Below are 24,489 nucleotides of genomic sequence, written 5' to 3'. Positions count from 1 at the left end.
TATATTTTTTTCCCTCATCTTTTTATAGTACCAAACTCAGAGGTATTGTGACTTTTCCATTCAGACAAACTAAGTTTCTGTAGAAAATAGATTCCATGTTTAGAAACCCCATTAGAAAATAGTATAAATAAATTCAAAAAACAATTGAGAAAGCAAAGAAAATATTTGCAACCATGACAAAGAATTCATTTACATAATAAGCAAAGGGCATCTACAAATCCTAAAGGAAAATCCTGTAAGAAAATGGGCAAAGTATATCAACAGGAAAATCTTGGGGAAGAAAATACAAATGCTTAACTTCACTCAAAATTAAAGAAATGAAAGCTAAGACAACAATGAAATTTTTTTAACCTATCAAATTGACAAAAAACAAAGTTTAAAAATATCTGGTGTCAATAAGTGTGTATAGAAATCTGTACTGGAGGGTGTGCAAATATGGGCAACCTTATCTGGAAGATAATTTGGCTACCCGTATTAAATTTTAAATGCACATACCTTTTGGCCCTGTAATTTTACTTCTAGGGATTTATTTTATGCATATTTATTGCCATATTGTTTATAGTAATAAAAATGGAAATAATTCAAAGATTCACCAGTAAGTGACTAATTAAATTATATGTAGACATACAGTGAAAGACTGTGAAGTTATTATGAGTAATGGAATAGCTCTGTTTGGGCTCCTATGGAGAGATACCCAATGGTAGTTTTTATGTCCTTTTCTTAAGTTAAAGCCTATTGTACAACAGTAGAACTGTGTGTTTATGATCACATTTACGTTTTTTTAAATTATGTGTGTGTGTACATATATGCTTACAAAATATCTTAAAGGACACAGGTGAACAATTATAGCTTCTAGAGAATGAGACTTGAGGTAAGGGAAGTAAGATGAGAACTGACATTTTCCACTAATACCTTTTAAAAACCTCTCAGTGTTGTTTTTTGACAATGACCAAATATATCTTTTATAAAAGGAGGGAAGGAAGGGAAGGAGGGAGGGAGAGAGAAAAGGAGGGATGGAGAGAGGGAGAGAGGAGGAAGGATGGATGAAGGAAGAAAACTTTTTGGAAGTAGTCAGCCTATCTGTGTTCAGTACTTTCTTCCCACAAGTGTATGTTTATCATTCTTGACCTGTGGGTAAGGAGCCAACACAGCTGTGTTTGACACACCTTGATTTCTCTTGCTCACTGAGTCTGCTGGCAATTCTTTGCTTCATCTAAGACAAAAGGAAAGAGTCAAGTCAGGAGACCTAATGGAAGAGGCAGCTTAAAGACATGCCATGGAGAATAATATTCTCAAATCATATAAAGGATGTGTATAAAACAATAAGACAGCATAACAGGTTTGAATCTTATATTTGATAGTGGCTGAAATCAGAGTCAAAATTATCTTCCCTGTTTGGAGTTGGTAAATGACAAAATAGCCTAAATTTATTCCCAATCCTTAGCCATAACCAGATAGCCTAGTATAATGGGGCTACTGAAAATGCCCTACTTCTATACCTCTACCATGAGCACAATTCAGTAGAGCTAAATTGTTCATTTTCCTTTTATTAGGCTCTTGGGCACCCCAAAGTCCAGCTCCCCTCTCCCTGGATCCTACTCCCTGTGATGGAGTAGGCTCACACACCGCTCATTCAACAGCCATTTCATGTTGAGTATTGCCTGTGATGCTCACACTGGAAAAAAATGGCTGCCACTATATTCTTGACTCCACTGTACTCTTAAGATGCTTTGTATGGAGCCAAAATACATGTCAAAAGTTCATCAGCTTTTCAAAATATGGCAAGAATGAGAACTCAAAATATCTGTCATCTAAAATAAGTAGTGATCGCTCTCTCTGTTATTTTCCCCTTGATAGTTCTTCTGTTACTCCACCAGTATTTGCTTGTGTGCCTACAATATACAAAGCACTATCGAGGTGGCAAGATAAATAAGACATAGATGTGCACTTGAAGAACTTAGAGTTTCACAAATAAGTTAACAATAACTAGCTATTGAGTGCTATTCTAAAACTTTACAAGGAATAATTGATTCAGTCCTTACAACGACCCTATGACGTGAGTACCATTATTATTCCCATTGGCCAAAAAGAAAACTGAGGCACAAAGGAGGTCAAGTAATAGCCCCCAAGGTCAGACTGCTAAAAAGTGGCAGACCCAAGAAATCTGCCTGCGTCCATGCCTCAACTGTTGTGCTCCACGGGCTCTCAGTATGCAAAGGGCTGCATTAAACAGCAACAAGTGTCAAATGCCCTTGAGTGATACGAACTACAACAGGAATTCAGACAGAAAGCATTTCTGGATGGAATGTTCATGGGGGCGGTGTAGTCAAGGTATTCTCAGGAAGATTTTGACAGGTGGAATGTGGGCAATGGATTGCAAGCCATGCGTGTGAAAGCTTTCAACATTTAGAAAGGTAGTGCACAGCATGTGGTCTAATTACATTTATTTTACTTTCATTAAATTGTTTTTCTTATCTTCATAAGCAGAATTTCAGCTGCAAATTTAAATAAGGTCTACATGTGAACTAGGCTTAGTTTGTTTTTTAGGAAACACGATCATCAAAATCATGAGGATAAGAAGATGTTTCATTGTTTCCCTTTTATTGACCCTCCTTAATAGAATGATGTAAAGGTAGAATATAGTGTAATATGATAAATGGAACATTATTGCATATACATAGATATAGATATATAGATGGGGCAGAAGCAGAGCAATTCATACTCATGGGATTCTATATATCTATAACTATATATTATCATTGGTATTATATATATATATTTCACCTAGTTCATTGCCTTCATTTTCCAGATAGGAAAGCCCACTTGGAAAAGGTCAATCAAGTGTCCTACCTAAATTCATACAGTGAATTAACTGGCACAGCTTTTACCTGAACTCACGACTCCGAACTCCTAACTGCTACTCTTTGCTCAGCGTTGTCATTGCCTTAGTTTGGGAGGTACTTCTCTTATTCTGTTTAACAGAGTACCAGGGGAACTCAAATAACAAAAGGTTCTCCAGGCACCTGAGCAAGGAATAAAAGCAGGGCACTTAGGATATCAACGTATTTGATGCAAAATCCTTAACCCTTTATTCTCCAGTTTTTCCCCTTGAGACCATTTTCTCCCCTGCATCTTGAAGGGTAAGCAAGGAAGTATCAAGAGAATTGGAATCACAATCAACAGACACTGGATGTTCAGACATTTCCATTTTTAGCCGTGCAACAAATCGGCAAAAATCTGGTTGAGCTGCACTAAAATGCCATTTAACTTTTGTTCATTAGGACTTGGTAACTGTGGGGGGAAAGAAAGAAACTAAAAATACCAGTGTGCTGTTCAGTCTGCAGGAAAGACGCAGCTAAGCCAATTTTGTGCTTGGTTCCTTAAACAAGCACTTTTGTGGTAAATTTCCAGGAGGGTTTGTGTCATCAACTCTTTGAGGTTTTGCTCATAATATTTAACAAGCTGTCTAGTTGTTGCACAAAGTGGTGGAGTGGCCTGGGGAGGTGTGTGCTCCCAAGCTGAATTTATGTTCTCAGGAAGGTGCTAATTAGTAACTTTCTGGAAAATGTACAGTAGTTACTCTTGGCTTGTTTTTTTTAATTCATGAGATATTTATTAAAATAACACATTTAGGGGGAAAAAATCAATATAATTGTATGCATCATTACTGAAAACCGTATACCATCATACAAAAAAGGATTTTATTTTGGGAAATCGATTCCTAATTTATGGCAAGTTACCCCCCGCCCCCACGTTGGGTCTTCGTTGCTGCGTGCAGGCTTTCTCTAGTTGTGGCAAATGGGGGCTACGCTTCATTGTGGTGCGTGGGCTTCTCATTGCGGTGGCCTCTCCCGCTGCGGAGCGCGGGCTCTAGGCACGCAGGCTCAGCAGTTATGGAGCATGGGCCTAGCTGCCCCGCGGCATGCAGGATCTTCCCTGACCAGGGATCAAACCCATGTCCCCTGCGTTGGCAGGCGGATTCCCAACCACTGCACCACCAGGGAAGTCTGGCAAGTTTTACTTTCAGAAATAAAACCACAAAACAACACAATCCAATTCAATCTTAAAGGCTGGCGTGCTGAGCAAAGAATGTTCTTATTCTTTGCAGGAGCTCCTTCTTTACACTGTCAGGTACCAGGACTCTGCCTTTTGGTGTGATTTCAGCCACCAACTCATCAGTAGTAATGTGTTCTAGTCCTTTTTCTTTAATTACCTCTTTACAGTGTGCCTTCAACTGATCCTTCCAGCCACATTCAGTTAATTTAGCTCTCAGCCACTCTTTGAGGCATTCTCTTTCTCCAGTTTCTATCAACTTTTGGTTAATTGCTGCTCTCATCTGCGCATCTTTGTTCATCTTGCTAACCACCATCACCGCGTGCAAGGGCTGTCCCTTCCCAGTGACGAAATGACCCTTGGGCTGACGACCGTTACCTACCACACTCTTCGGCTGCCAGGACCTAGACCCTCCTTGGCTTGTTATTTTGCAAACTATCGATAATCCAGAGAACCAACCCTTACATTTTGTGCTTCAAGTGATATTGCTTTGTGTTTTCCCCAATGAGTACGTTCTTATGAAAAGGCAGCCCTGCCAAGTTATGGGCACTGAGGAATTACCAAGTGATGTTTTATGAAAAATGGGGTGAGACCCTACTGTGCCTCTCACTAACCAGCTATCCCCTGCCCAACCAACAGCCAACAACTACCACCCCAAGCTGTGGCTGCTCTAGAAGTCGGGCTTGATCCTAGGACACTAGGGCTAGAAGACCTAACTCAAGGATCTGGGCCCCTCTGTAAATGCTATTTTAGGGAAGGAGCAAAAGGGGCAGAGGCAGATTCTCCTGAGGCCTAGATTTGAAATGAGATCCTGCCTGAGTCATCTAGCCTAAAACTAGCTTGTTAGTAAGTTAACAACTCCAGAGACATTATTTACCATTAAATTTCTCTCCCAGTTTGGGATAGAATAGCCAGAATTGGTAGGAAACCTGTTATAATGAAATGTCTTTGACGACTTTTTTTTGGAAGATAGATAGATAGAAAGGTAGGTAGATAGATAGACAGACAGACAGACAGATAGAAAGAGGTATATGATAGAGATAATATGTGACAGATAGATACAGATATATATGGTTCTATCTATCTATCTATCTAATTGGTCATTTTCTTGGCCCATGAGAGAAGAAAGGGAAATGTGGGGATCTCTTCAGTAAATAACATGAGCTATGTTGAGTGACACATTGGCATTGGTTTCAGTTCCCTTTTAAAAAGAAAAGTTAAGTACATTAGCCTCTGAAGAAGTACTTCTTTTAGGCCAGAAGTAGCTAATTACCAGAGAATAAGACATGTATCTCTAGAAATAAGAAAAAAATGTTTTTAAAGGGAGAGAGGGAGGAATCCAGTATTTATTCAGCCTTGGAAGACATAATTATTGTTATAATTAGTATAACAAAAACAAACATTTCTTGAGGATTTACTAAGTGCCAAGCATTGTTACAAGCACTTAACATGGATTAACTCATTTAACCCTTTAACCACTACAACAGTTATCTAGGCTGAAACAGAATAATGAAGGCTCTGTCCTCCAGCAAAGGAAATGTTGATTTTAAGGACCCGTTTATCTGAGGGAGCAATGAGACAAGGCATAGCTGGTACAGAGCGCTGTTTGATGCTTTGCATAGGTCTGAATATGCAGTTGGGTTGCCATCACGTGTAAATTTATAAATTGGGAGATTGGTCTGCTTTAATAAAATGTGAATCCAACCATTGGGTTGTAGAAATTTCAAAGATTTTATTTTTTGACAGGATGCCTGCCATTTTTCTCTCTTGATTCCCACTTGTTTTATTCATTTTGGGGTAGTTGCCAATTAGACCCAATTGGTAAGTATAATTAATGGACAACATGAATTTCCTCTTAAACCCCAACCAAGAAAATTAACCGTAGAAATAGTCATTTCCTTTACAAATTCCTAACACTATCCCTCCCTGTGACTGCTGTTTATCTCTTCTAAGACATCCAACCACACCAGAGATTAATTACTCCCTATTATTTACCATCTTAATAATACCACATAAGACAGAGAAGAGAGAAATGAGCATTTATTGAGGTCCAAGTATATTCCAGGCACTGTGCTAGCATTTTCATATATACTGTCTCTTTCAATAGTCACAAAAACCCTTCAGAGTAGGAATTATTATCTTCCTTCTTTATAGTAGATGAAATAGCATCTCAGAGTAGTTAAGCCCTTGTTTTATATCCAGTTAGTGGTACAGACAGGTACAAACCTAGGCTGATAAGATTCCAAAACCCTTGCTCTTTTCACCCCACATAAGGAAGCATTCATTATTTCATTCAAAAAGACACTCCGCTAAAATTTTGTTACCTTGGAGGGTTTGGGGGTCATTATTTCATTCAACAACTATTTGAACACAAACTCTGTGTCAGACACGGGTTGAATATTGGTTCAGCTGGGAATAATCATCAGCAGAACTTTGGGTGGAGGACAGTGGTTAGTGGCAAATGGTAGAGGAATTCACAGGAACGAGATGAGGAGGAAGTAGGACAGGGTGGTGGCATGGGCGGTAGGGGTGAAGACAAACAGAGGAGCTCCTGATCGTGTGCCCATGGCTACAGTCTTTCTTCATGTGACTCGTGGACTTCCCTTTGTCATCCTATGCCTGAGAATATATGAAGGAGGCTGGGAAGGCAAAGGGACGTTCAATTGTCATCACTGGCATCTTTTTGATCATTGCACCATCATCCAGTGCATTGGGGTAACCATGACATGAAGTTTTCCATCATTGAGCTCATAACTGTTCCATGAGATAAATAACAACTCTGTAAGTTAAAGGTCATAGCAGAACTTCATCCAGGGAGCCCTGGAAGTAAGAAACAGTGAATTTATATTCTCAGAGACTGACAGCCCTGGATTCAAATCAAGTGACCTGAAAAGGATGTTAAACTTCCTCTGGGCAGGTTACATGTATATCAGGAACATCTCATTGTCTTCTTTGGATGCTGTAACACGTTCAGCCTAATCATTCAGACTTTTTACTACTGGTAGAATCAACCAATCAAGTAGAAGACCATCCAAAATACAAATACCAAATTCATGATCAGTTAACTTTGGACTGTGATAACTTGCCATTTTCCAGATGCTCTCAAGTGAATGTGTTGTTTGAAGTTTTCTCTGCCTTTTAAAGAATTTTCCCTTCAAAGGATAGGTTGTGTGAAGAAGACAGTTACAGTTTAAACATCTGCCCTCTCTTCATTTTATAAAGTGGCTTGACAGAAGTTGGCTGTGACACTGAACTGTTTGCCACGCTTGTTAATGAAAAGTCACCTTGTCAATCAAGAAAATAACGGAGTCAAAAGAATGATATTGAAGGAGTAGAACAAATTTTATTGAAACCTGTTTCTTGGTATTTGCCTGTCTTGTTTATCTGACTTATTTTCCAATTCCAGCTAGGAGCTCTCTCTTTTTTAGGAAGGAACCCCATTCCACATTGGAACTCTCTGTTCAGGGACTGGGACAGTTCCTGTAAACAAATGAGTCTGAAACAGGTAACTGTCCACCATTCTGATAAGACTTAGGTTCTTTTACACGTAGGGAAGAATGCTGAGATCTTTCAGATTAGAAAGATTTGGGTTGCAAATGTTTGACTGGCATTTTGGTCTCAGTTGCTGGTCAGAACTAATAGGTTCTTCTGATGGCAACTTTCTTGGTGGGACTCAGTCTCTTCCTTGTTTCACTAACTGGAAGACCTTCCATATCTTCTCATTTGTTGTTTTTCTAGCTTTCCTCTCCTTCCTAATGCCTGTGGACCTTATGTCCCACCCATTCCAAGCTACTTGCAGTTTCTCTTAAAGGACATGCCCTGTTCGATGTGTTTTTGTCCCATTTTGACATTTGCTGAAATTCCAACCTCTCCCAACTCTACTTATTGGCAAAAACCTACACTCTTAAGTCTCAGCTTGAAAATCTTCTTTTTTCTGAAATACTATCAGAAACCATAGACACACACACGCGCGCGCGCGCGCGCGCATGATCCTCTTAGGCTCAGTTATTCACCACATAACCCCCGTTCCCACAGCACTCTGTATAAACCTGTGTTGTAGCATTGCCTCTTTGGTAGAGTGGTTGTCTGCCTGCGCCTCCTCCCCATCACCTGTAGATTGTGAGCTCCATGTGAGCAGAGCCTGAGTCATACTCACTTTTGTCATCCTGCAAATCTAGCACAGCACCTGGCACATGCAGGTAGGTAGGTGCTCAATAAATTTTTATTGTAAACATCAATATTTGGTCTTCTGGCCTTATTTTTAACTCTCGTTTCCAACCTGATGTAAAAATGTAATAGAAGAGTTTAGAAACTAAAAGCTATATAGAAAGGACACATAATAAAACAATAATACGTAGATTCAGGGAGGATAAATAAATAGGAACGTGTACAGGCAAAGACCGTCAGGCATACTTCCAACTGTCATGGGCATAAAAACGTTTATTCTGGAAATTTGACTGCATTTCTGTTGACTTGTGCTTGTTGTCAAATCATTTCTATCTTGTGGATTTAGAGAGTCTAGGATATACATTTTTGTAGCAGCCAATGCCATCATGGCTTCATTATTTCCATTTACACAGAAAAAGAAATAAGTATTGATTTTTCTGCACTTATCTAAAGTGATAATTGCCCGTGGCTGCTTTTCAGTCTAGATTAGGATCAACCATTCAGTAGAAATGCATAGCTAACTTTAGAAAGTTAGACAAACATAAAATAGATGGGAAAACTTGTGCTGACTGAGTACTTTTCTGCTATAATCAACAATTTTACAGTAGGTTATATTTGGAGACGATAAGGTATCTCATTCTCTAGAGATCTTTTAAAATAGCGGGCTGAGATTTTAATTCACTGGAGATGGGTCAGGCCAGGGCAATTGTCATAGGGCCCTTCAAAGCCCCTTCCCAGGATTTAAAATAATTTGCCCATCCTTTGAAAATACTGTTTGGATCATTTCAAGCCATTTAAACTACTGGATGTAAGCCTATATTTCATATACGCTAGGAAAATGACTAGAAGTCGTTCTCCCAAAATGTCAGTAATAAAGTTGTCATAAGTTTTAACAGAATAAAAATCTTTTAACTTGAACCCTCAGCTTAAGATCATTAAGCCCTGAGAAATAGGAGAAAAATAGAGATGTTATGCCCTAATACTGGCCAAATAAGCATGCAGGGGTTTTTTTTTGTTTGTTTTTTGTTTTTTGTTTTTTTGGCATCCATCACTGAAGCAACAAGCGCTCTTACCCTTACTGAACAGGCTGTCCCTGTTCTGCAAGGAGGCCGGATTTCACAAGCCTCGCAGAGTCCCACATGCTGCAACCCTGCAGGCAAACACTCAAGTCCTAAATCCCAGGCAGAGGAATCAACAGTTCTTGTTGGCTAACGAGCCTTGACGTCTCTGGGTCCACGTGGGGTTTTGTGGGCAATTCCTGGCGGAACAAGGCAGAGTGGAAAAACAGGTGCACCTTTGCTAAAACAGAGGAATGAGGATTGAAGAGTCAGCTTTTCTGGTCATCAGAAAGATCTGAGCTGAACCCTTCCTCATTAGCAGCATTTCGTCCACCCAAAGGGAGAACACAGGAAGTGCATATTGACTCTGGTTCACATCAGAATTTATTATGAAATCATGGTGGAGTTTGGGGAAAAGTGAAAAGTTCATTACACCCTGTATTTCCATTTTTCTATCCTGTTTTCTTGGTTTGAGTGGGGCAGGGTTTCTTTTGTTCCATTGATTTATTTATTTCCATTATTCAAGTAATAAGAACCGTTGTTATGAGTATGAATTACTGTTCATAAACTTAGGTATGTAGGAAATGTCACATAATAACAGTTTTCCTTAATTCAGATAAATCCAATTCCAAGCCCCCTTTCCATCTAGTTTTGGTAAATTCAATCTTTATCTATTAGCGCTCTCTCTCTCTCTCTCTCTCTCTCTCTCTCTCTCTCTCTCTCTTTCTCCCTTCCTCCCCCTCCCTCCTTCCCTCTCCCTCCCTCTCTCTTTCATTCTGCTTCTCTCCCTCTTCCTCTCCTCTCTCCCCATATTCCTCTCTCCTCTACCCTTGTCCTCTCCCCTCCTCCCTCCTTCGCTCCCTCCCTCCCCCCTCTCTTCCCCTCTCTCCCTCTCTCTCTCCACCCCCTTCCTCTCCTCTCCTGCCACCTCTCTCCCTCTTTCCTCTCCTCTCTTCTCTCCCCTCCCCACTGTCCTCTCTCTCTCCCTACCGCCTCTCTCATGCTTATGGTGTACCTGGAAAATTGAATAAGAGCCTTTTAACCTCCCTCAGCCAAGGTGACCACTGATAAAAAAAACTGCCCAAGCCTGCTTGGTCCCTCCAGGGTGGAAGGCTCTGGTGCTGCCTGGCCGAGTAAAGCCAATGGTATCTTTGCTGCAGCTGGCATCCCTGTGCCCAGGGCTCTGCAGCCCCGACTCAGCACCCCAAAGTGCACTTCACAGCAGCCCCTTCAGACCAGATGCCTGTGCTAATCCCACCCTTAAGGAGTTTACATTTGAGTGGAAGGAGACAGAGAACAAACAAGTGAAATACATAGTGTATTGCATAGTGATAAGTGCTGGGGAGAGAGAAAAAGCAAAGAAGGCAGAAAGGCAAGCAGGGAAGGGGCTGCAATTTTCAGTAGAGTAGGGGGAGGACTCCGTGAAAAGGGGACATCTGAGTAAAGACTAGGAGGAAATGAGGGAGCAAGTTGTGTGATGTTTTGGAGACCATTTCCAGCAGAGGAAACAACATTAAAAAGGCACTGAGGTGGGAATGTGGGCAGCATGTTTGAGGAGCATCAGGAGGCCTGTGTGACCACGTGGGAGGAAGAGTAGGAGAGGAGTGGGGAGGAGGCCAAAGAGGAAACAAGGGCCAGGGCCAGGGAGGACTGTAAGACCTCTGACTTTCACGTTCACTCTGTGGGAGATGGGAGCTTGTGGAGTTTTGAGCAAAGGAATGAGTGGTCTTGTATGTTTCAATAGACTCGCTGTACCTGCTGAGTTGAGAGTCGTCCAAACTGGGAGCAGGAATGAAAACAGAGATGCCAGTCAAGAGAAAATGGCACCAATCCAGGCAAAAGCTGATGGTGACTAGACTAGGGGTGGTAGCAGTTGAGGAGGTGAGAAGTAGTCATATGTGAACTATGATATGAAGGTAGCCCAGGCAAGATTTACCATCAAATTGGATATGGGGTATGGTTCCAGATTTTGGAGGCTGATCAGTAGAAGAATGGAGTTTCCATTTTCCAGTCTGGAGAAGACTGTGGGGATGGGGATGGCAGGGATGAGACCATATCAGGAGCTTAGCTTCGGACATGTCAGATTTGAGAGGCCTCATAGCATGTGTGGAGATGTCAAGAGGGGCACAGTTATGTGAGACTGAAGTTCAGTGGAGATATTTGGCCTCGAATTATAAATATGGAAGATGTCTGTGTGTCGACAGTATATGAAACCATGTGAGTGGATGAGATCACCAAGGTAGCGTGTGAGGAGAGGACAGGACAGGAGAGGACCAAGAACTGAGCTTCGAGACAGTCCTTCTATCAGAGGAGAGACCAGCAAAGGAGATAAAGAAGGAGCAGCTAGTGAAGTGAGAGGGAAACCAGAGGAGAATGCTCTCTGGAAGCCAAGCAAAGAACATATTTCCAAGAGGAAGGAATGGCCAACTGTGTCAAATGCTGTTGATGGGACAAGTAAGGAGAGACCCGGGAACTGACCATCAGGGATGTTGCGAGTCCTTTCTGCCTGTCCCAGGAGTTGGATAATTTCCTCTCCATCTCATCCGCTTCCACCTCTCCCCATCAAATACATTTGTCTTTGTCTTCCTCCTCTTCAGGGCCTCGGCGAGCTTAGTTCTTTAACAAAAACCATCATGAGAGCTTATCTTCAGGCCACCAGCGTAAACCTCCCGTGAGAAAAGACAACCCAGTGGGCCCTTTTGGAAATAAGGAGAAGAAAAAACAAATTTAAAACGAAATATGAATTAACTGATAATCAATGATCCTGCTACACAGGAAGATATTACTGACTTTTAGGCAAAGTACCAAGTAGAGAGTAAATTAAATTTACGTAATTTCCAGCAGTGCAGCGAAACCCCTGTTGAATTAGGATGAAGTGGTGAGGCGTTGGTTTTTAAACAGCTGTAGGGGTTGAATTGCAAGAAGAGTGCATATCTTCCAGTACGGTTAATAGTTGACCCATCACGTGCAGCTAAAACAGGTGTCAGGGCTTGGCTGACACAGGTTTCCAGCTTGGTTGGTTTCTCATTGACCATAGGCATACTTGGACTCAACATACTAACAGATGTTGCAATATGTGAATCATATTTATCACATTAGTTAGACTCAGAGGTTGGCAAATTATGGCCTGTGGGCCAAATCCAGTGCGTTATTCATCTTTGTAAATAAAGCTTTATTGGAATATAGCCGTTTCCACGCTCCATCTTCCATGCAATGTCTCTGGCTGCTTTCATGCTACAGTGGCAGAGTTGAGAACTTGCAGCAGAGATCATCTAGCCTGCAAAGCTGAAGATATTTACTATCTGGCCTCTTACAGAAAAAGTTTGCTGACTCGTAGTCAGACTTCAATAGACTATTAGAAATATAACAGGGACATTTCAGTCCTGCTCCATGGGCTTTCATCTTAATTTATTCCAGGGGGCACGTCTTAGATTTCACTTCTTTTCACAGGTGAAAAGTCTCCATTCCCTACAGCTTTATGCTAGGGCATTGGTTCTCAGAGTATGGTCCGTGGACCAGCAACAATAGCATCATCTGGGAACTTGTTAGAAATGCACATTCTCAAGTCCCATTCTAGACCTACTGATCAGAAGCTCTGAGGGTGGGGCCCAGCAGTGTGTATTTTAGCTGATCCTCCAGGTGATTCTGGAGCATGCTAGGCTTCAGAGCCATCCTACTAGAGCACACACTGGTAAGAAGAGCTGAGAACTGGAAATGGGCATTTCCACACACCTCTTGTGATAATTTTCAATGCACAAACTAGTTCTTTGCACATTAGAATCAGGATTTTAAGAGCAGTCCTTAGAGTGCCACACTCTTCTATGTAACATTAGGATAACCCATTTACTAGAATGACAGTATTAGCACTGATTATTGATGTCAAGTGACTCTTGGTGGCAGCAGTAGGAATAACTCAAGTGGCTGTTTCACACCAACTCAACAGAGTAGGGTAATGAGGTTAACCACCCCCATGCCCCTGGGCCTTGACTCTCTCTGATTCCTCCTCACAACACTCCAGTGTGCTTAAGTGATAGAATGTAATGAGACATTTATTTATAAGAGAGAAAAGTAGAAGTTATTTATATCCAACTCCATCAAGGATATGCTAGAACACGAGAAAAACTTTAAATTGATCTTTTCCCCCTACAGGATTTATGCAGGTGCTGTTGTATTGTTGTTGCTATTTTCCTTTGCTTAATGATCTAATCCTTCCCTGGTGCTTCATCCCTCTGTGTGGCTAGAGGAAGAAATATCTCTGATAACAAACAGCTGTGATTTATTTAGATGGAGCTAGAAACTGGATCTCAAGAATCAGGGAGGGGCAACAAGTGAGTCTTAGCCTTTTTAAGCCAGGAAGAGATGAACAAAGGAACAGTGAACAAACTCAGGCCCCTTTCTAAATACACAAAATTGACATCTATTTTTAAAAATCTGCTAGAAACAAGTTTGAGACCCTAGAGTGACCATATGTACAGGTTTGTCCAAAACTAAATAATTCTGGTTTATATTGATCCTTGTCATCCCAGAGTAATTATTAATGACCTCTTCACTTGCAAGAATGTCCTGGTTTTTGTATGATAAATCACCTGGTCACCCTAGTGAGAGACAGGCGAGTAGATTGCAGAGTGCAGGCTCTGAATTTCCTAATAGGTCTCTGAAACCCTGTTCAGATATGTGATTTACTCTCAGTGCCTCAATTTATTTAACTGTAAAAGTGGGATGATAATATCTCTATCATAGGGTTGGTGAGCAGATTAAGTGAACATATACAACTTGCCTGGCTGAGTGCCCAGCACCTGGTGGGTGCTTCGTAGCCGCTACTTTCCCTACAGGAATAGGAAACTGCCTTCAGTCAGTTGGCCGAGTGGACTTCACTACATGAAATCATTCACTGCAACCCAGGAATTCATAAGCCCCCTTGTTTGGGTTCCATTTTTAATAAGCTTTTTTTAAAATCTGTGGCAATTGTTGTTTCCTTTTAAGGAGCTGTAAAGACATTAAGAAAAAATTGTCTTTCAGAAAAGGCCGTACTTGCATCTAAAAAATAAGATCACGTTAACAAACTTGAACCAGAGGTTCAGGTCTGTTAGATGCTGCTGCAAAATGAACACCAGCAACAGAAGTGACTGCATTGTAACTCATGGTGTTGGAGCTTGAGGAAGTCCAGTAAATTATAACTCACTCTTGACAGGACAAGATTCAAATTGACCGAGAGTTGAACACTGGAGTTAGGCAGATGGAGATCAAAATATCACTTCTATTAATGATGAAGTAGTTGAAGATAATGACTTATTGTGAGGGCCAAATGGGTTTGCCTGCTTACCTCAGCCCTCAGACAGCCAACCAGAGGAGAAATTTGGGTCTACAGAAACAGTTTTACTAATATCACTGACTGGCACTGGTCCATAGAGGAAGATGAGAAAAGATGCTAAATCCTCCTCACTGAGAGACTTTTAGTAGACTAGTCCTATCCAATCAAGAAACATGGACATTAGCCACCACCAACCAGGTTACTCAATTCTATATATAGAGACGAGAAGGACAAGGGGCTAGATGTGTCACATTAATGGAGCCCTCCACATGGAAACTTGACACCAGAGGAAAGAAGGTTTCCCATGACATTGTCATCATATTTCTCACTGAGGATTTAGTAACAGTGAAAATTTGATCAGATTGGACACATTATCTTTTGGAAAAGATGCCAGATAATCAAATAAAAATGTATCGCTTTTCCCAACTGCTGGGCAGAAATTGGATTAAATACCATTACTAGCTCCCAAATAATCAGCACCCTTCCTTTGTCTCATACATGATAATGGCAGTCAGTTATTTTAATAACTTCAATAACCTTTGTGGTGAATGAAGGTCACTCCTGGCCTACAGCAAGTTAGCTGCTAAAACATATCCATCACCTCAGAGAGAACAGAATTAGGTTTCTACTTCAGTCATGTAGTTCCCTGTTTATTTCAACTGGAGGAAATAATAGCTTTCACGGACATCCTTCCAGCAAGGGGAAGAGTGTAAATCTTTGTTCGCGTCTTTCTTCCCAGTGTCCAGGACACGTTGTCACTGCAGCTGGGTCCAATTCTGAGAAATAATAAGGCTTCAATTTAAAAGTACAAGACAGCTGAACTGAAATTGGCTATTCAAGTTCCTAAGAATCTGGACTCTTGTAGACTTAATCCAGATGGACAAGACAATGTGTGAGCACCCACCCAGGTCATTCAGCGTGTTCTTTTCTTGGTCTCTGACCACCACTAAGACCAGTAGTGAAGGCCTGTAAAAGGACACCAGGGACCACTTAAATGGCTGTCATTTCCACTTTCAGTAGTTTGCATCAGTAGTATTGAGGTATGATACTTAGTCCCCTTATAACAACCCATCTATTCATGTTGTTTCAGCTGTGCTAGTCCCAAGGTATAGACCCTAGGCATTGTACCTTCTAATTTTACTTCACAAGCATTTATTTGAACTACCTTCTAAGTATGAGGCACTATGGAAACCAGAATGTTGTCTAAGAGGGGTGTGGGTGTTTCTGTCCCAAAGAGTTTACAATGTAGTGGATGAAACTTTCATTAAAGCAAGGCAGAATTTAAAAACTGCCAAAGGATATGTAGAAAAATAAGTAAACAAATAATGGGACTACAAAGGAATGAATAATTAATACTGCCTGAGGGAGTTAGGAAGGGCCTCAGGAATTAGTAACATTTGAACTGGACTTTGCAGATTGAGTTAAGGTTTCTGAGGGGCTGCAATAAATAGCACCTCTTTTCCTCTTCCAAGTTCTAAACACTTCGAGAAATGAAAGAAGTAGTTGATGGAACTCAGAATATCATTTTTAGTTGGGGGACAAGTTAGCAGACATGGCTTTTAGACTGTTGACCAAGTGGGATTATTGACTCCCCAGAATTAGGCAGAATTCCACAGTAAGCCTTCATTCCCTACCCTACCGCATACACCCGCAGGGATAGGGCCCTGGAGGAGTTGGGAGATGTCAGGCTTCCTGCAGGCAGGAAGATGCCAAGAGAAAGAAGAGCGAGACTGAGTGGGCAAATCAGTTATTCTTCTCAAATCTACCAAGGAGTAAAAGCATAGAAAACCCAAGGATCTGCTTAGGAAAAATTCCTCCTCATGAAACCAAGAGTAGGGAAAGATACTCCTCTCTGAAAATTAGGATGGCTAAAGGGAAATTTAAAAATAGTCCTAGATGGAGGATAAGGAAGATAGTCTGGATGAGACTAGAATCAGAATGAACAGAAAGCTCTGGTGAGAGAGATGAGGCTGTGAATAAAGGTTGGGTCCAGAATATAGGGAGCCTTGTCTGTCATGCAAAATTATTTGGGCTTTTATCTATAAGCAATGGGAACCCACTAAATATTGTTACAGAGAAGACTGTATTTACAGATGATAACTAGCAGTTATATGATGATTGTTGTAGAGGCAGAGAAATCAGTTAGGAAGCAATCTCAGTAGTCCACAGGAAAACCAGTGAGCATAGAAACTGGGCATTTGGCATCATTCCTGATTTCAGGAGAATTTAAATCAGATCTAAGTGCCCTGGATCTCAGGTCAGTTGATTAAGGGAAAATTGCTTATGTCATAAAACATTTGAAAATTTCTATAGAAATAATTACATTGTCATATAACCTATGAGCAATCAGGATATACTTGAGGTGATTCAGTATCCTGCCTTCCTTCTGTACCCCAGATTTTAGTGAACAACTACTACATGTAGAACACTCTATGATATGCTGGGAATACAAAGATAAACCTACCTACAGAGAAAAGAGATGTCCAAACATGTAATTTAATGAGAGAAAACTTCAAGAGATATGTAAGGTACTATGAGAATTTTTTCCTTGATATCATAGTAGTTGATTGACAAATTTATAAAGTATATTCATTGGCATGGGCTTTTAAGAAAAGTAAATGCTATAAGAACACAAAAGTGAGAATAGTTAATTCTGCCTGGTAGGGGTGAAAGCGAGGGGCCTAAGGAAGACTTGTCTTTGAGCCTGGGAACTGCAGGATGCATATAAGTTCTCCAGAAAGAGTAAGTCAAAAAGAACATGCCTTAAAGAGAGAATAGAACTTTTCACATTTGGTGCAGGGAGAAGTAATAGCAGTCTCCTTCAAATGACGCAGAGATTTTTTTTTTAAATTATTTTGGAAGGGCAAATTAATATACAATTTTGCCATTACCAGCAACATTTCCCTCTCTCTTACCATTTACCTCTCCTACCCAGCCATGCCCTGCACTGTGGACTAGGTCTTTCCAAATCATAATTCCCCTGGCTGCTCTGCTGCTTATTAATTCTGTCAAGAAGCCAAATGATCTTGTACGAGCTGTGGACCTAGATCCTGGCACATTTATAGGGGAGTGTGGGCAAGGAATTATAAAGTAAAATGAGTTAGAATCACTTTGATTACCTTACATTTGAGAAGGCAAGGATGCCTTTTGATGTGGGTTTTGAACAGAGCAGAAACTAAGAAGACTGTAGCTTTGTTTGAGCGAGTTTTCTTGTAGACTTAGATCAATTACATTAAAACATTCAGCCTGCAAACAATGGCCCCAAAGAAAAAAACGCTGGCTCTTTCCTTTTATGAGAGTAATACTTGCCTTACAGCCCATGCAATTGTCCGTTCCCTTTCTTTTGAAACGATTCATGTGGAATGTTGCTTGGATGTCCTGGAAACGTACAGACGTTAATAGCAGAACATTTTAATCAGAGCTGTCTGGCCATGAGGGAATAACTGTTTTCCATTGATTAAGTCAAAAGCTAAGTTTGTTTACTAGCATGTAATATACTTGGAGTCAACTTATGAGTTTTGTTATTTGGCATTTACATCTTTGTCCAGCCCACAGAATTCAAAAGACTTAAGCTGATTGAAGCACTGAGGAGAGGCCCCTTGGTAGAAGACATCTGGGGAGTGACAAAAAGATCACCTACCCCAAAGCAGAAAGTTTTAGTGTTTTGGATAGGAGATAAAGGAATTTGCCTTCCTAAGCATATTACTGGTCTGCATGAGAGAATATTCAAACTTTGGAAAAGTGTGTTTCAAATTATTTATTTGTCGGAGCATACTTTTGGTTTAAATCCATAAAATGCATTTGTCATCATGAATCATTTATACAGTTAAAATAGAAACCTTTTACAAACCTAATAAATATATATAAGAATCTTTATATTTGTTTAACCATATAGTTCTCAGTAAGTGCCAGACTCTGTTCTAAGTACTTGACAAATAACTCATTACTCAAAACAGTGCTGTGAATTGTGTGCCAACTCTGTGTATTAGACACTGTGTAGAATTCTAAAATATATTGTTGGTTTATCAATTCATATCAAGATGTATTTTTGCCTTTCTAGGATGTGCATAGTTCCAGCTACCATGTTAGTAGTACAAGGTCTAGACATGCTGTCAAAGTTTACAGTAGCAAGGAGGTAAAGTAGACTAGAGTGACCCATGCTGAGTTAGAAAGTGGGGGTCAACGGGAAGCAGCAGACAAATGAAGGTAGAGGCAGTCATGAAACTGGGAATCAGAGTCAGAGATCAGGACAGGACAGGTTCAGCCCAGTTCCAGCCAGGCAGCCCATGATCTAAAGAAAAGAGTCATCATCTGAGTGAGACAGGTCCAGGCTTCCAGAGTATAGGGCAGAGATGGTCATGGTGTTGCATGAAGAAGTGCTTCCAGAAAAGTCCACTGAAATCAAGGCAAAACCCCAGTCTTGGGGCCCACATTGCCAGGGAGGGAGCAAGCAAATGTCCCAGCCTGGCTGGCTTGTAGAAGAGGGTGCCACTCTCCAGGAGCCAAGGGTATTCAGAGAGGACGGATTGCTCTCTCTGCTCTTGGGCTTAGAGCTCTCTGAAGACCATCTGAATCCCTTCCGCTGTCTGAGTGAAGCTCCTTGATCGACCCCATGAGTGAGTCCTCTTCTCTTTGAGAGAAGCAGAGCGGCTCACCATGACTGGTAACCAGGTTTCCCACATGAGCATCAGTTAAGCTCCAAAATGAAGGCCTGCCTGACACTGTGTAGATGGTAGGCTTACACCCAGTTTAGAACTGAATATTGCCCCTTAAAGCCCTACCTCAGGGCTTCCCTGGTGGTGCAGTGGTTAAGAATCCGCCTGCCAATGCAGGGGACACGGGTTCAACTCCTGGTCCTGGAAGATCCCACATGCTGCAGAGCAACTAAGCCCATGCACCACAACTACTGAGCCTGCGCTCTAGAGCCCGTGCTCTGCAACAAGAGAAGCCACCACAATGAGAAGCCCGTGCACTGCAACGAAGAGTAGCCCCCGCTCACCTCAACTAGAGAAAAGCCCACGCACAGCAACAAAGACCTAGTGCAGCCAAAAATAAAACAAATAAATTAAAAAAAAGAAAAGCCCTACCTCAAAAAAAAAAAAATCTCTGCTATCCTCCATTTTTCTCTTACAAAGAGCCCTCAAATACTGTCTCCCTGTGAGGGTCTTCAGACTGAGAAAAGAGCATCTGAGGACTTGCCATGTTGTAGGACAGGCGAAGACTTCCTTAGAGTCAGCAGAGGTGAGGCTGGGGAGGGGAATGTTTGGTGGCAATAAAGAGAAACTCACTCAAAATATATAAAGGAGTATTTTTGATAAAGAGAAATGTGTTTAGAGGAAGGTTTGCAAACTACGGCCCACCCTGTTTTCATATGGCTCATGGGCTAAGAATGTTTTTTTTCATTTTTAAATGTTTGAAAATAAAAGAATAGTTTTGTGACATATGAAAACTACATCAAATTCAAATTTCAGCCTCCATCTGAAAATTCCATTTTTCTCATTAGTAGACCTGTAGTACAAAAAAAAATGTATTCAATTGTGTTTTGCAATTCATCTATAAACATTCTGTATAATTTGTTTTCTCTCTTGCTATATAAGTACCTGCATGATGTCCTCTATTTTGCCCATTGTCCTACAAAGCCCAAAATATTTACTGTATAGCCCCTTACAGAAAAAAATTTACTACCTTTGATCTATAGGGGACTCCGTACAAACTACAGCCAAGTGACTGTATCTTGAACTGAAAAGTCACTAATAATCCAGGCAATAAATCCCTCTCTCCCTCTCCCTCTCTCTCCCCTCTCTCTCCCTCCCTCTCTCTCTCCCACTCTCGCACGCTCTCTCTCTCTCTCTCTCTCACCCCCAAACACACACACTCTTTCCCTCCCTCTCACTCAGGCCACGTGATCTCTCCTCTGTGATGCACTCAGTTCCCTTCTTTTCTTCCTGCACACAGACTTCTTTGCTTGTTTATTCACCCTGACATGGTGCCATCAGAGCTATCACTAATAGAGGCTTTACTCCCCAAATACTCACGCCCTCCCAGTCCCTCCCAGTTACTCACCTCGGGTTCAAGGTCTCCATTCAAATTGCAGGAAGGCAAATCTGACCCACTGCAGGTCTGGAATCTACCTCCATTCCAATCAGCTTTGAAAGATGCCAAGTAAGGCTGCTCTTCTGTGCTGCGGACAGTTCAGTTCTCTGATAGGCGAGTGTAGATAGAGAGGACATGATGGGAGTTGCCAGTACACATGCCACAGTGACCTCTTTGGTTGGCTTTCAAGATTTTTACATTCAATCCACTCATCCACTCCCCCAGTTCTGGCCTTTGGCCTTCAGTCGCTACATGGGAAAGCAAAGCAAGAAGGCAGTGTCCAAAATTATAGTCCTCTGGTGGGGCCTAGTACTGAATTCCTAAGAAAATACCTGCAGCGTTGATAATGCGAAAAATAGATTGGTTCAACAACAGAAAAAAATGCATTGGAAACAAACAGAAAAAAAGGGGATTGGCTATATTAATTTAGTAGATTTAACATTCTTAGTCCCCAGGGTAAGAAATGCTATGCACCATCTGTTTTCGGTCTTTTATCATTGTCTCAGAGATGTGTTTCCATGAATTCAAACTCTATATCTTCAGCGTCTTGACAACCTCATATCTTCAGCCAAATTTACTGAGATTTTAACTGCCAAGATAAAATATACATGTATGTTTATTCTGGAATATTGGCACTAGCTTTAAATATGGAAAGATTGTGTATGGATGGGGTCTGTTAAGTTAAATATCGACAAGGGAGTTGCCATAGGGATTGGTGATGATAGGAAAAGACATTTAAGCAATTTGCATTATCTTTACCCCTGCCTAGTCCTCCAATGGGTTGGAAATTTATGCCTCAGGGAAAGACCCCAGCCCTCTTTCAAGGAATTTCTTCCCCACCAGAAAACCAAAAGTGTCTAAAAGTGAAGCATCTTGTTGCATGTGGTTTCCTTTTGACTGCTTAATAATTTGTGCAGTATTTTATATTTCCAAATGCTTTTCTAAGCATCCATTTAGGTGCAGAATTATAGTGGCAAAAAAAATGTAGTAAGGATATACATAATTGGTTTGAACTGGGATTGGCATTTACCAATTGAATACATCATCAGGATTTGCTAAAATGAATGGGTTTATTACCCATTTCCAAGTGGGATCAGGCACATTCCAGTAATAGTTCTGTTGTCTTGAATAGATAATGTATTCTGTCTCTAAAACATGAAGGCAATATCTAAAACATCTGCTTCCATTGAAGACTGAGGAGACATTCTAGTTAAAATGAGATGCATTTTTTTTTTCTTATGTCATTCCTAGATATTTTCTTGGGCTCACTCTGTTCCTTAGTAGCTCAAAGATTTCCAATCACGTTTCTTTTTGCCAAAAAAAAGCATATTAAAATATTATCTTTCTATACAGTAATATTCTACAGTTGTACCTGAATATTCATGTTCTGGGAATCTTCCTAATTATAAGAAGCACCTTAAACTTAAAAAATAAGAATAGTATCGAGTGTTGTCGGTTAAACACAGCTGATTACCAGCTTTATTTAATTTTCGTAAATCCATCCCACAATTTGCAGACCATAGAAGATATTCATTAAGGGGAGCAAGAACCTAATTCTAAAACTATTTGTGAAAAGCCGTGGTATTATGCAAACTTCCGCCACTATTTCTCAAGTAGAGAGTAAACTGGTGCCCATTAAAATGAAGCAGATAGCTTGACTGCTTCTCCTCCCATCACTACAGCAATTGTTAATGCCCCCCAGGTCTGTATAAAGTTCTGTTTGTAAAATACAAGATCTTAAGGGGTTAGTGAGTTTTTATGGCACCATTCTAGTCCAGAAACAGGAGATGGTGACCAGTATATCTATTGGTCGAGTCAACCATTGAATCAAAGACCAGACTATACAAATGAGAAACGGGATAAAGGGGACATGTTCAGTGCTTTTTTTTTTTTTCGTTATGGGGGCCTCTCACTGCTGTGGCCTCTCCCGTTGCAGAGCACAGGCTCCGGACGCGCAGGCTCAGCGGCCATGGCTCACGGGCCCAGCCGCTCCGCGGCATGTGGGATCTTCCCGGACTGGGGCATGAACCCGCGTCCCCTGCATCAGCAGGCAGACTCTCGACCACTGCACCACCAGGGAAGCCCAGTGCTTTTTAATAATATAAATTAAAAATTTTGCAACATAAAATATATTGACAAGTTCTCACTGTATGCACGCTTTCAAAGCATATGCCTTCTCCAAACAAACTTCTAAATCATCAAGAATCACATAATCCCAGAACTGGCAAGGCCAGTGTGTTAACTGTGCTCATGTTATTGCTCAACAGCTTTAGCTGGTAAACAGAAATGCCTGCCCATCACTGCCAGACTCATTCTCAAAGTGATTAAGATCTTCAAGAAGTCATCGCTCACGTAGAGTTTGAAGCCTCCTTTCTAAATGACCTGTACTGTAATAATCACATGATCTGTGGCTTTGGTCATTAAGATTTAGCTAGGGCTTCCCTGGTGGCGCAGTGGTTGAGAGTCCGCCTGCCGATGCAGGGGAAACGGGTTCGTGCCTCGGTCTGGGAAGATCCCACATGCCGCGGAGCGGCTGGGCCCGTGAGCCATGGCCGCTGGGCCTGTGCGTCCGGAGCCTGTGCTCCGCAACGGGAGAGGCCACAACAGTGAGAGGCCCACATACCACAAAAAAAAAAAAAAAAAAGATTTAGCTAAATATCAATCTTCTATGCTCCATCTCCATGTAAATATAAACCGTTTTCCAACAGCAAAAATATTATTCCTTAGGCCCACTGGCATTTTAGATCACATATAATGATGTTGACAGTAAACCAAAGGATTAATTTGGTTTGATCAAAATTCTATTTATCCAAGCATTTCACTACAATACAGCAAATATTTTTACAAGTGGCTGAACTGATCGTACATTATAGTCTCACGTCGGCAGAAAGAGAAGAAAAAGGTCTTTCAGAATTTTAAGACATTCTTCTCTCCCTGCCACCTCCTTCTTTACACCACCCAACCCAATCTTTGTTTACGCCAATTTTGACAATATTTGAATTATTGGAAGCCCAGGCTTAACTGCATAGTGGTCATAACAAAATGGGACAAACATCTAAGAGGTTATCTTCTGCAAAGAACCATTAACTGGGGTTCAATTTATAATTTGAAAGCCCGAGGTCAACCTGGAATCCTCTAGAATGTAGTTGCTAAGTCCATTACTCAAGCTCACATTTTTGTAGGCTATAATGCTTCCAGTTCCAAAATTACAGAAACTAAAGAGTGTGGCAAACATCTTGCCTCTTCCTGAGTAAGCAACTCTGCATTGCTCTAAAATTAAATTCTAATGGAAATCTCTAAGAAGTTTTTGGTTATAGTAGAAAATGAAAAATTATTGCAATCAACTAAGGAATTAGCCTACTTTCCCCAAAACCAAAAGAACAAGTATTGACCAAAAAGATCTCTGAGGGGCCTAGATAAAATGAGAACGTTTTGGTGATAATAGAAGTCATATTTTTTTAAAACTATAAATCTAAACTACTTTTTGTGAATGGTCAGTAGTTTCAGCTGAGCAAGGCTTACATTTGTGAGGCTCTTCAAAGGAATTTATGTTAATTTTTTTGTGGGCATAAAGAAAATGGTAGTGGTCCTTATGAATCCAGCTGTATCTGCAGTGAATTCCCAAAACGTTTTCTTTATTTCACTAATAAAGAATATACCGTTCTTGTTTTTTAAAATGCTTTTTCTGTACTAATGATGTCATATGCTACAGATTTGTAAATTTGTGGTTTTCTCTAGAGACTTTTTTTAATATCCTATGTCTAAAATGTAATTTAGAAAAGAAAATGTGAACAGAAGAAATAAAGA

The 24,489-nt window shown here is 40.8% G+C and overlaps 2 protein-coding genes across 8 annotated transcripts in view; one reads left to right on the top strand and one right to left on the bottom strand.

The window, feature by feature from the left end:
* Nucleotides 1-24,489, top strand: part of TRPM3 (transient receptor potential cation channel subfamily M member 3) — a gene marked incomplete at both ends in the record, with an annotated part of 817,853 nt that overhangs the window by 606,060 nt on the left and 187,304 nt on the right. For 2 of the 7 annotated variants that reach the window (XM_079706363.1, XM_079706369.1), the window contains one exon: nt 5,800-5,874. The exons of the other annotated variants lie outside the window; for them this stretch is intronic. In XM_079706363.1, the coding sequence (XP_079562489.1) occupies nt 5,800-5,874 (75 nt within the window). The remainder of the gene's footprint in view (nt 1-5,799; nt 5,875-24,489) is intronic. 7 annotated transcript variants of the gene reach the window in all.
* On the bottom strand, nt 4,064-4,369 carry LOC307054590 (transcription and mRNA export factor ENY2-like; the record flags this gene model as incomplete). Its single annotated transcript, XM_079706370.1, has 1 exon — nt 4,064-4,369. One exon carries the CDS (start codon nt 4,367-4,369, stop codon nt 4,064-4,066), a length of 306 nt encoding a protein of 101 aa, XP_079562496.1.

This window comes from Hyperoodon ampullatus (genome assembly GCF_949752795.1).
Source record: "Hyperoodon ampullatus genome assembly, chromosome: 6".
Taxonomy (NCBI): Eukaryota; Metazoa; Chordata; class Mammalia; order Artiodactyla; family Ziphiidae; genus Hyperoodon; species Hyperoodon ampullatus.
Note: the sequence above shows the minus strand (reverse complement) of the source record. Positions and strands in the feature narration are given on the sequence as shown.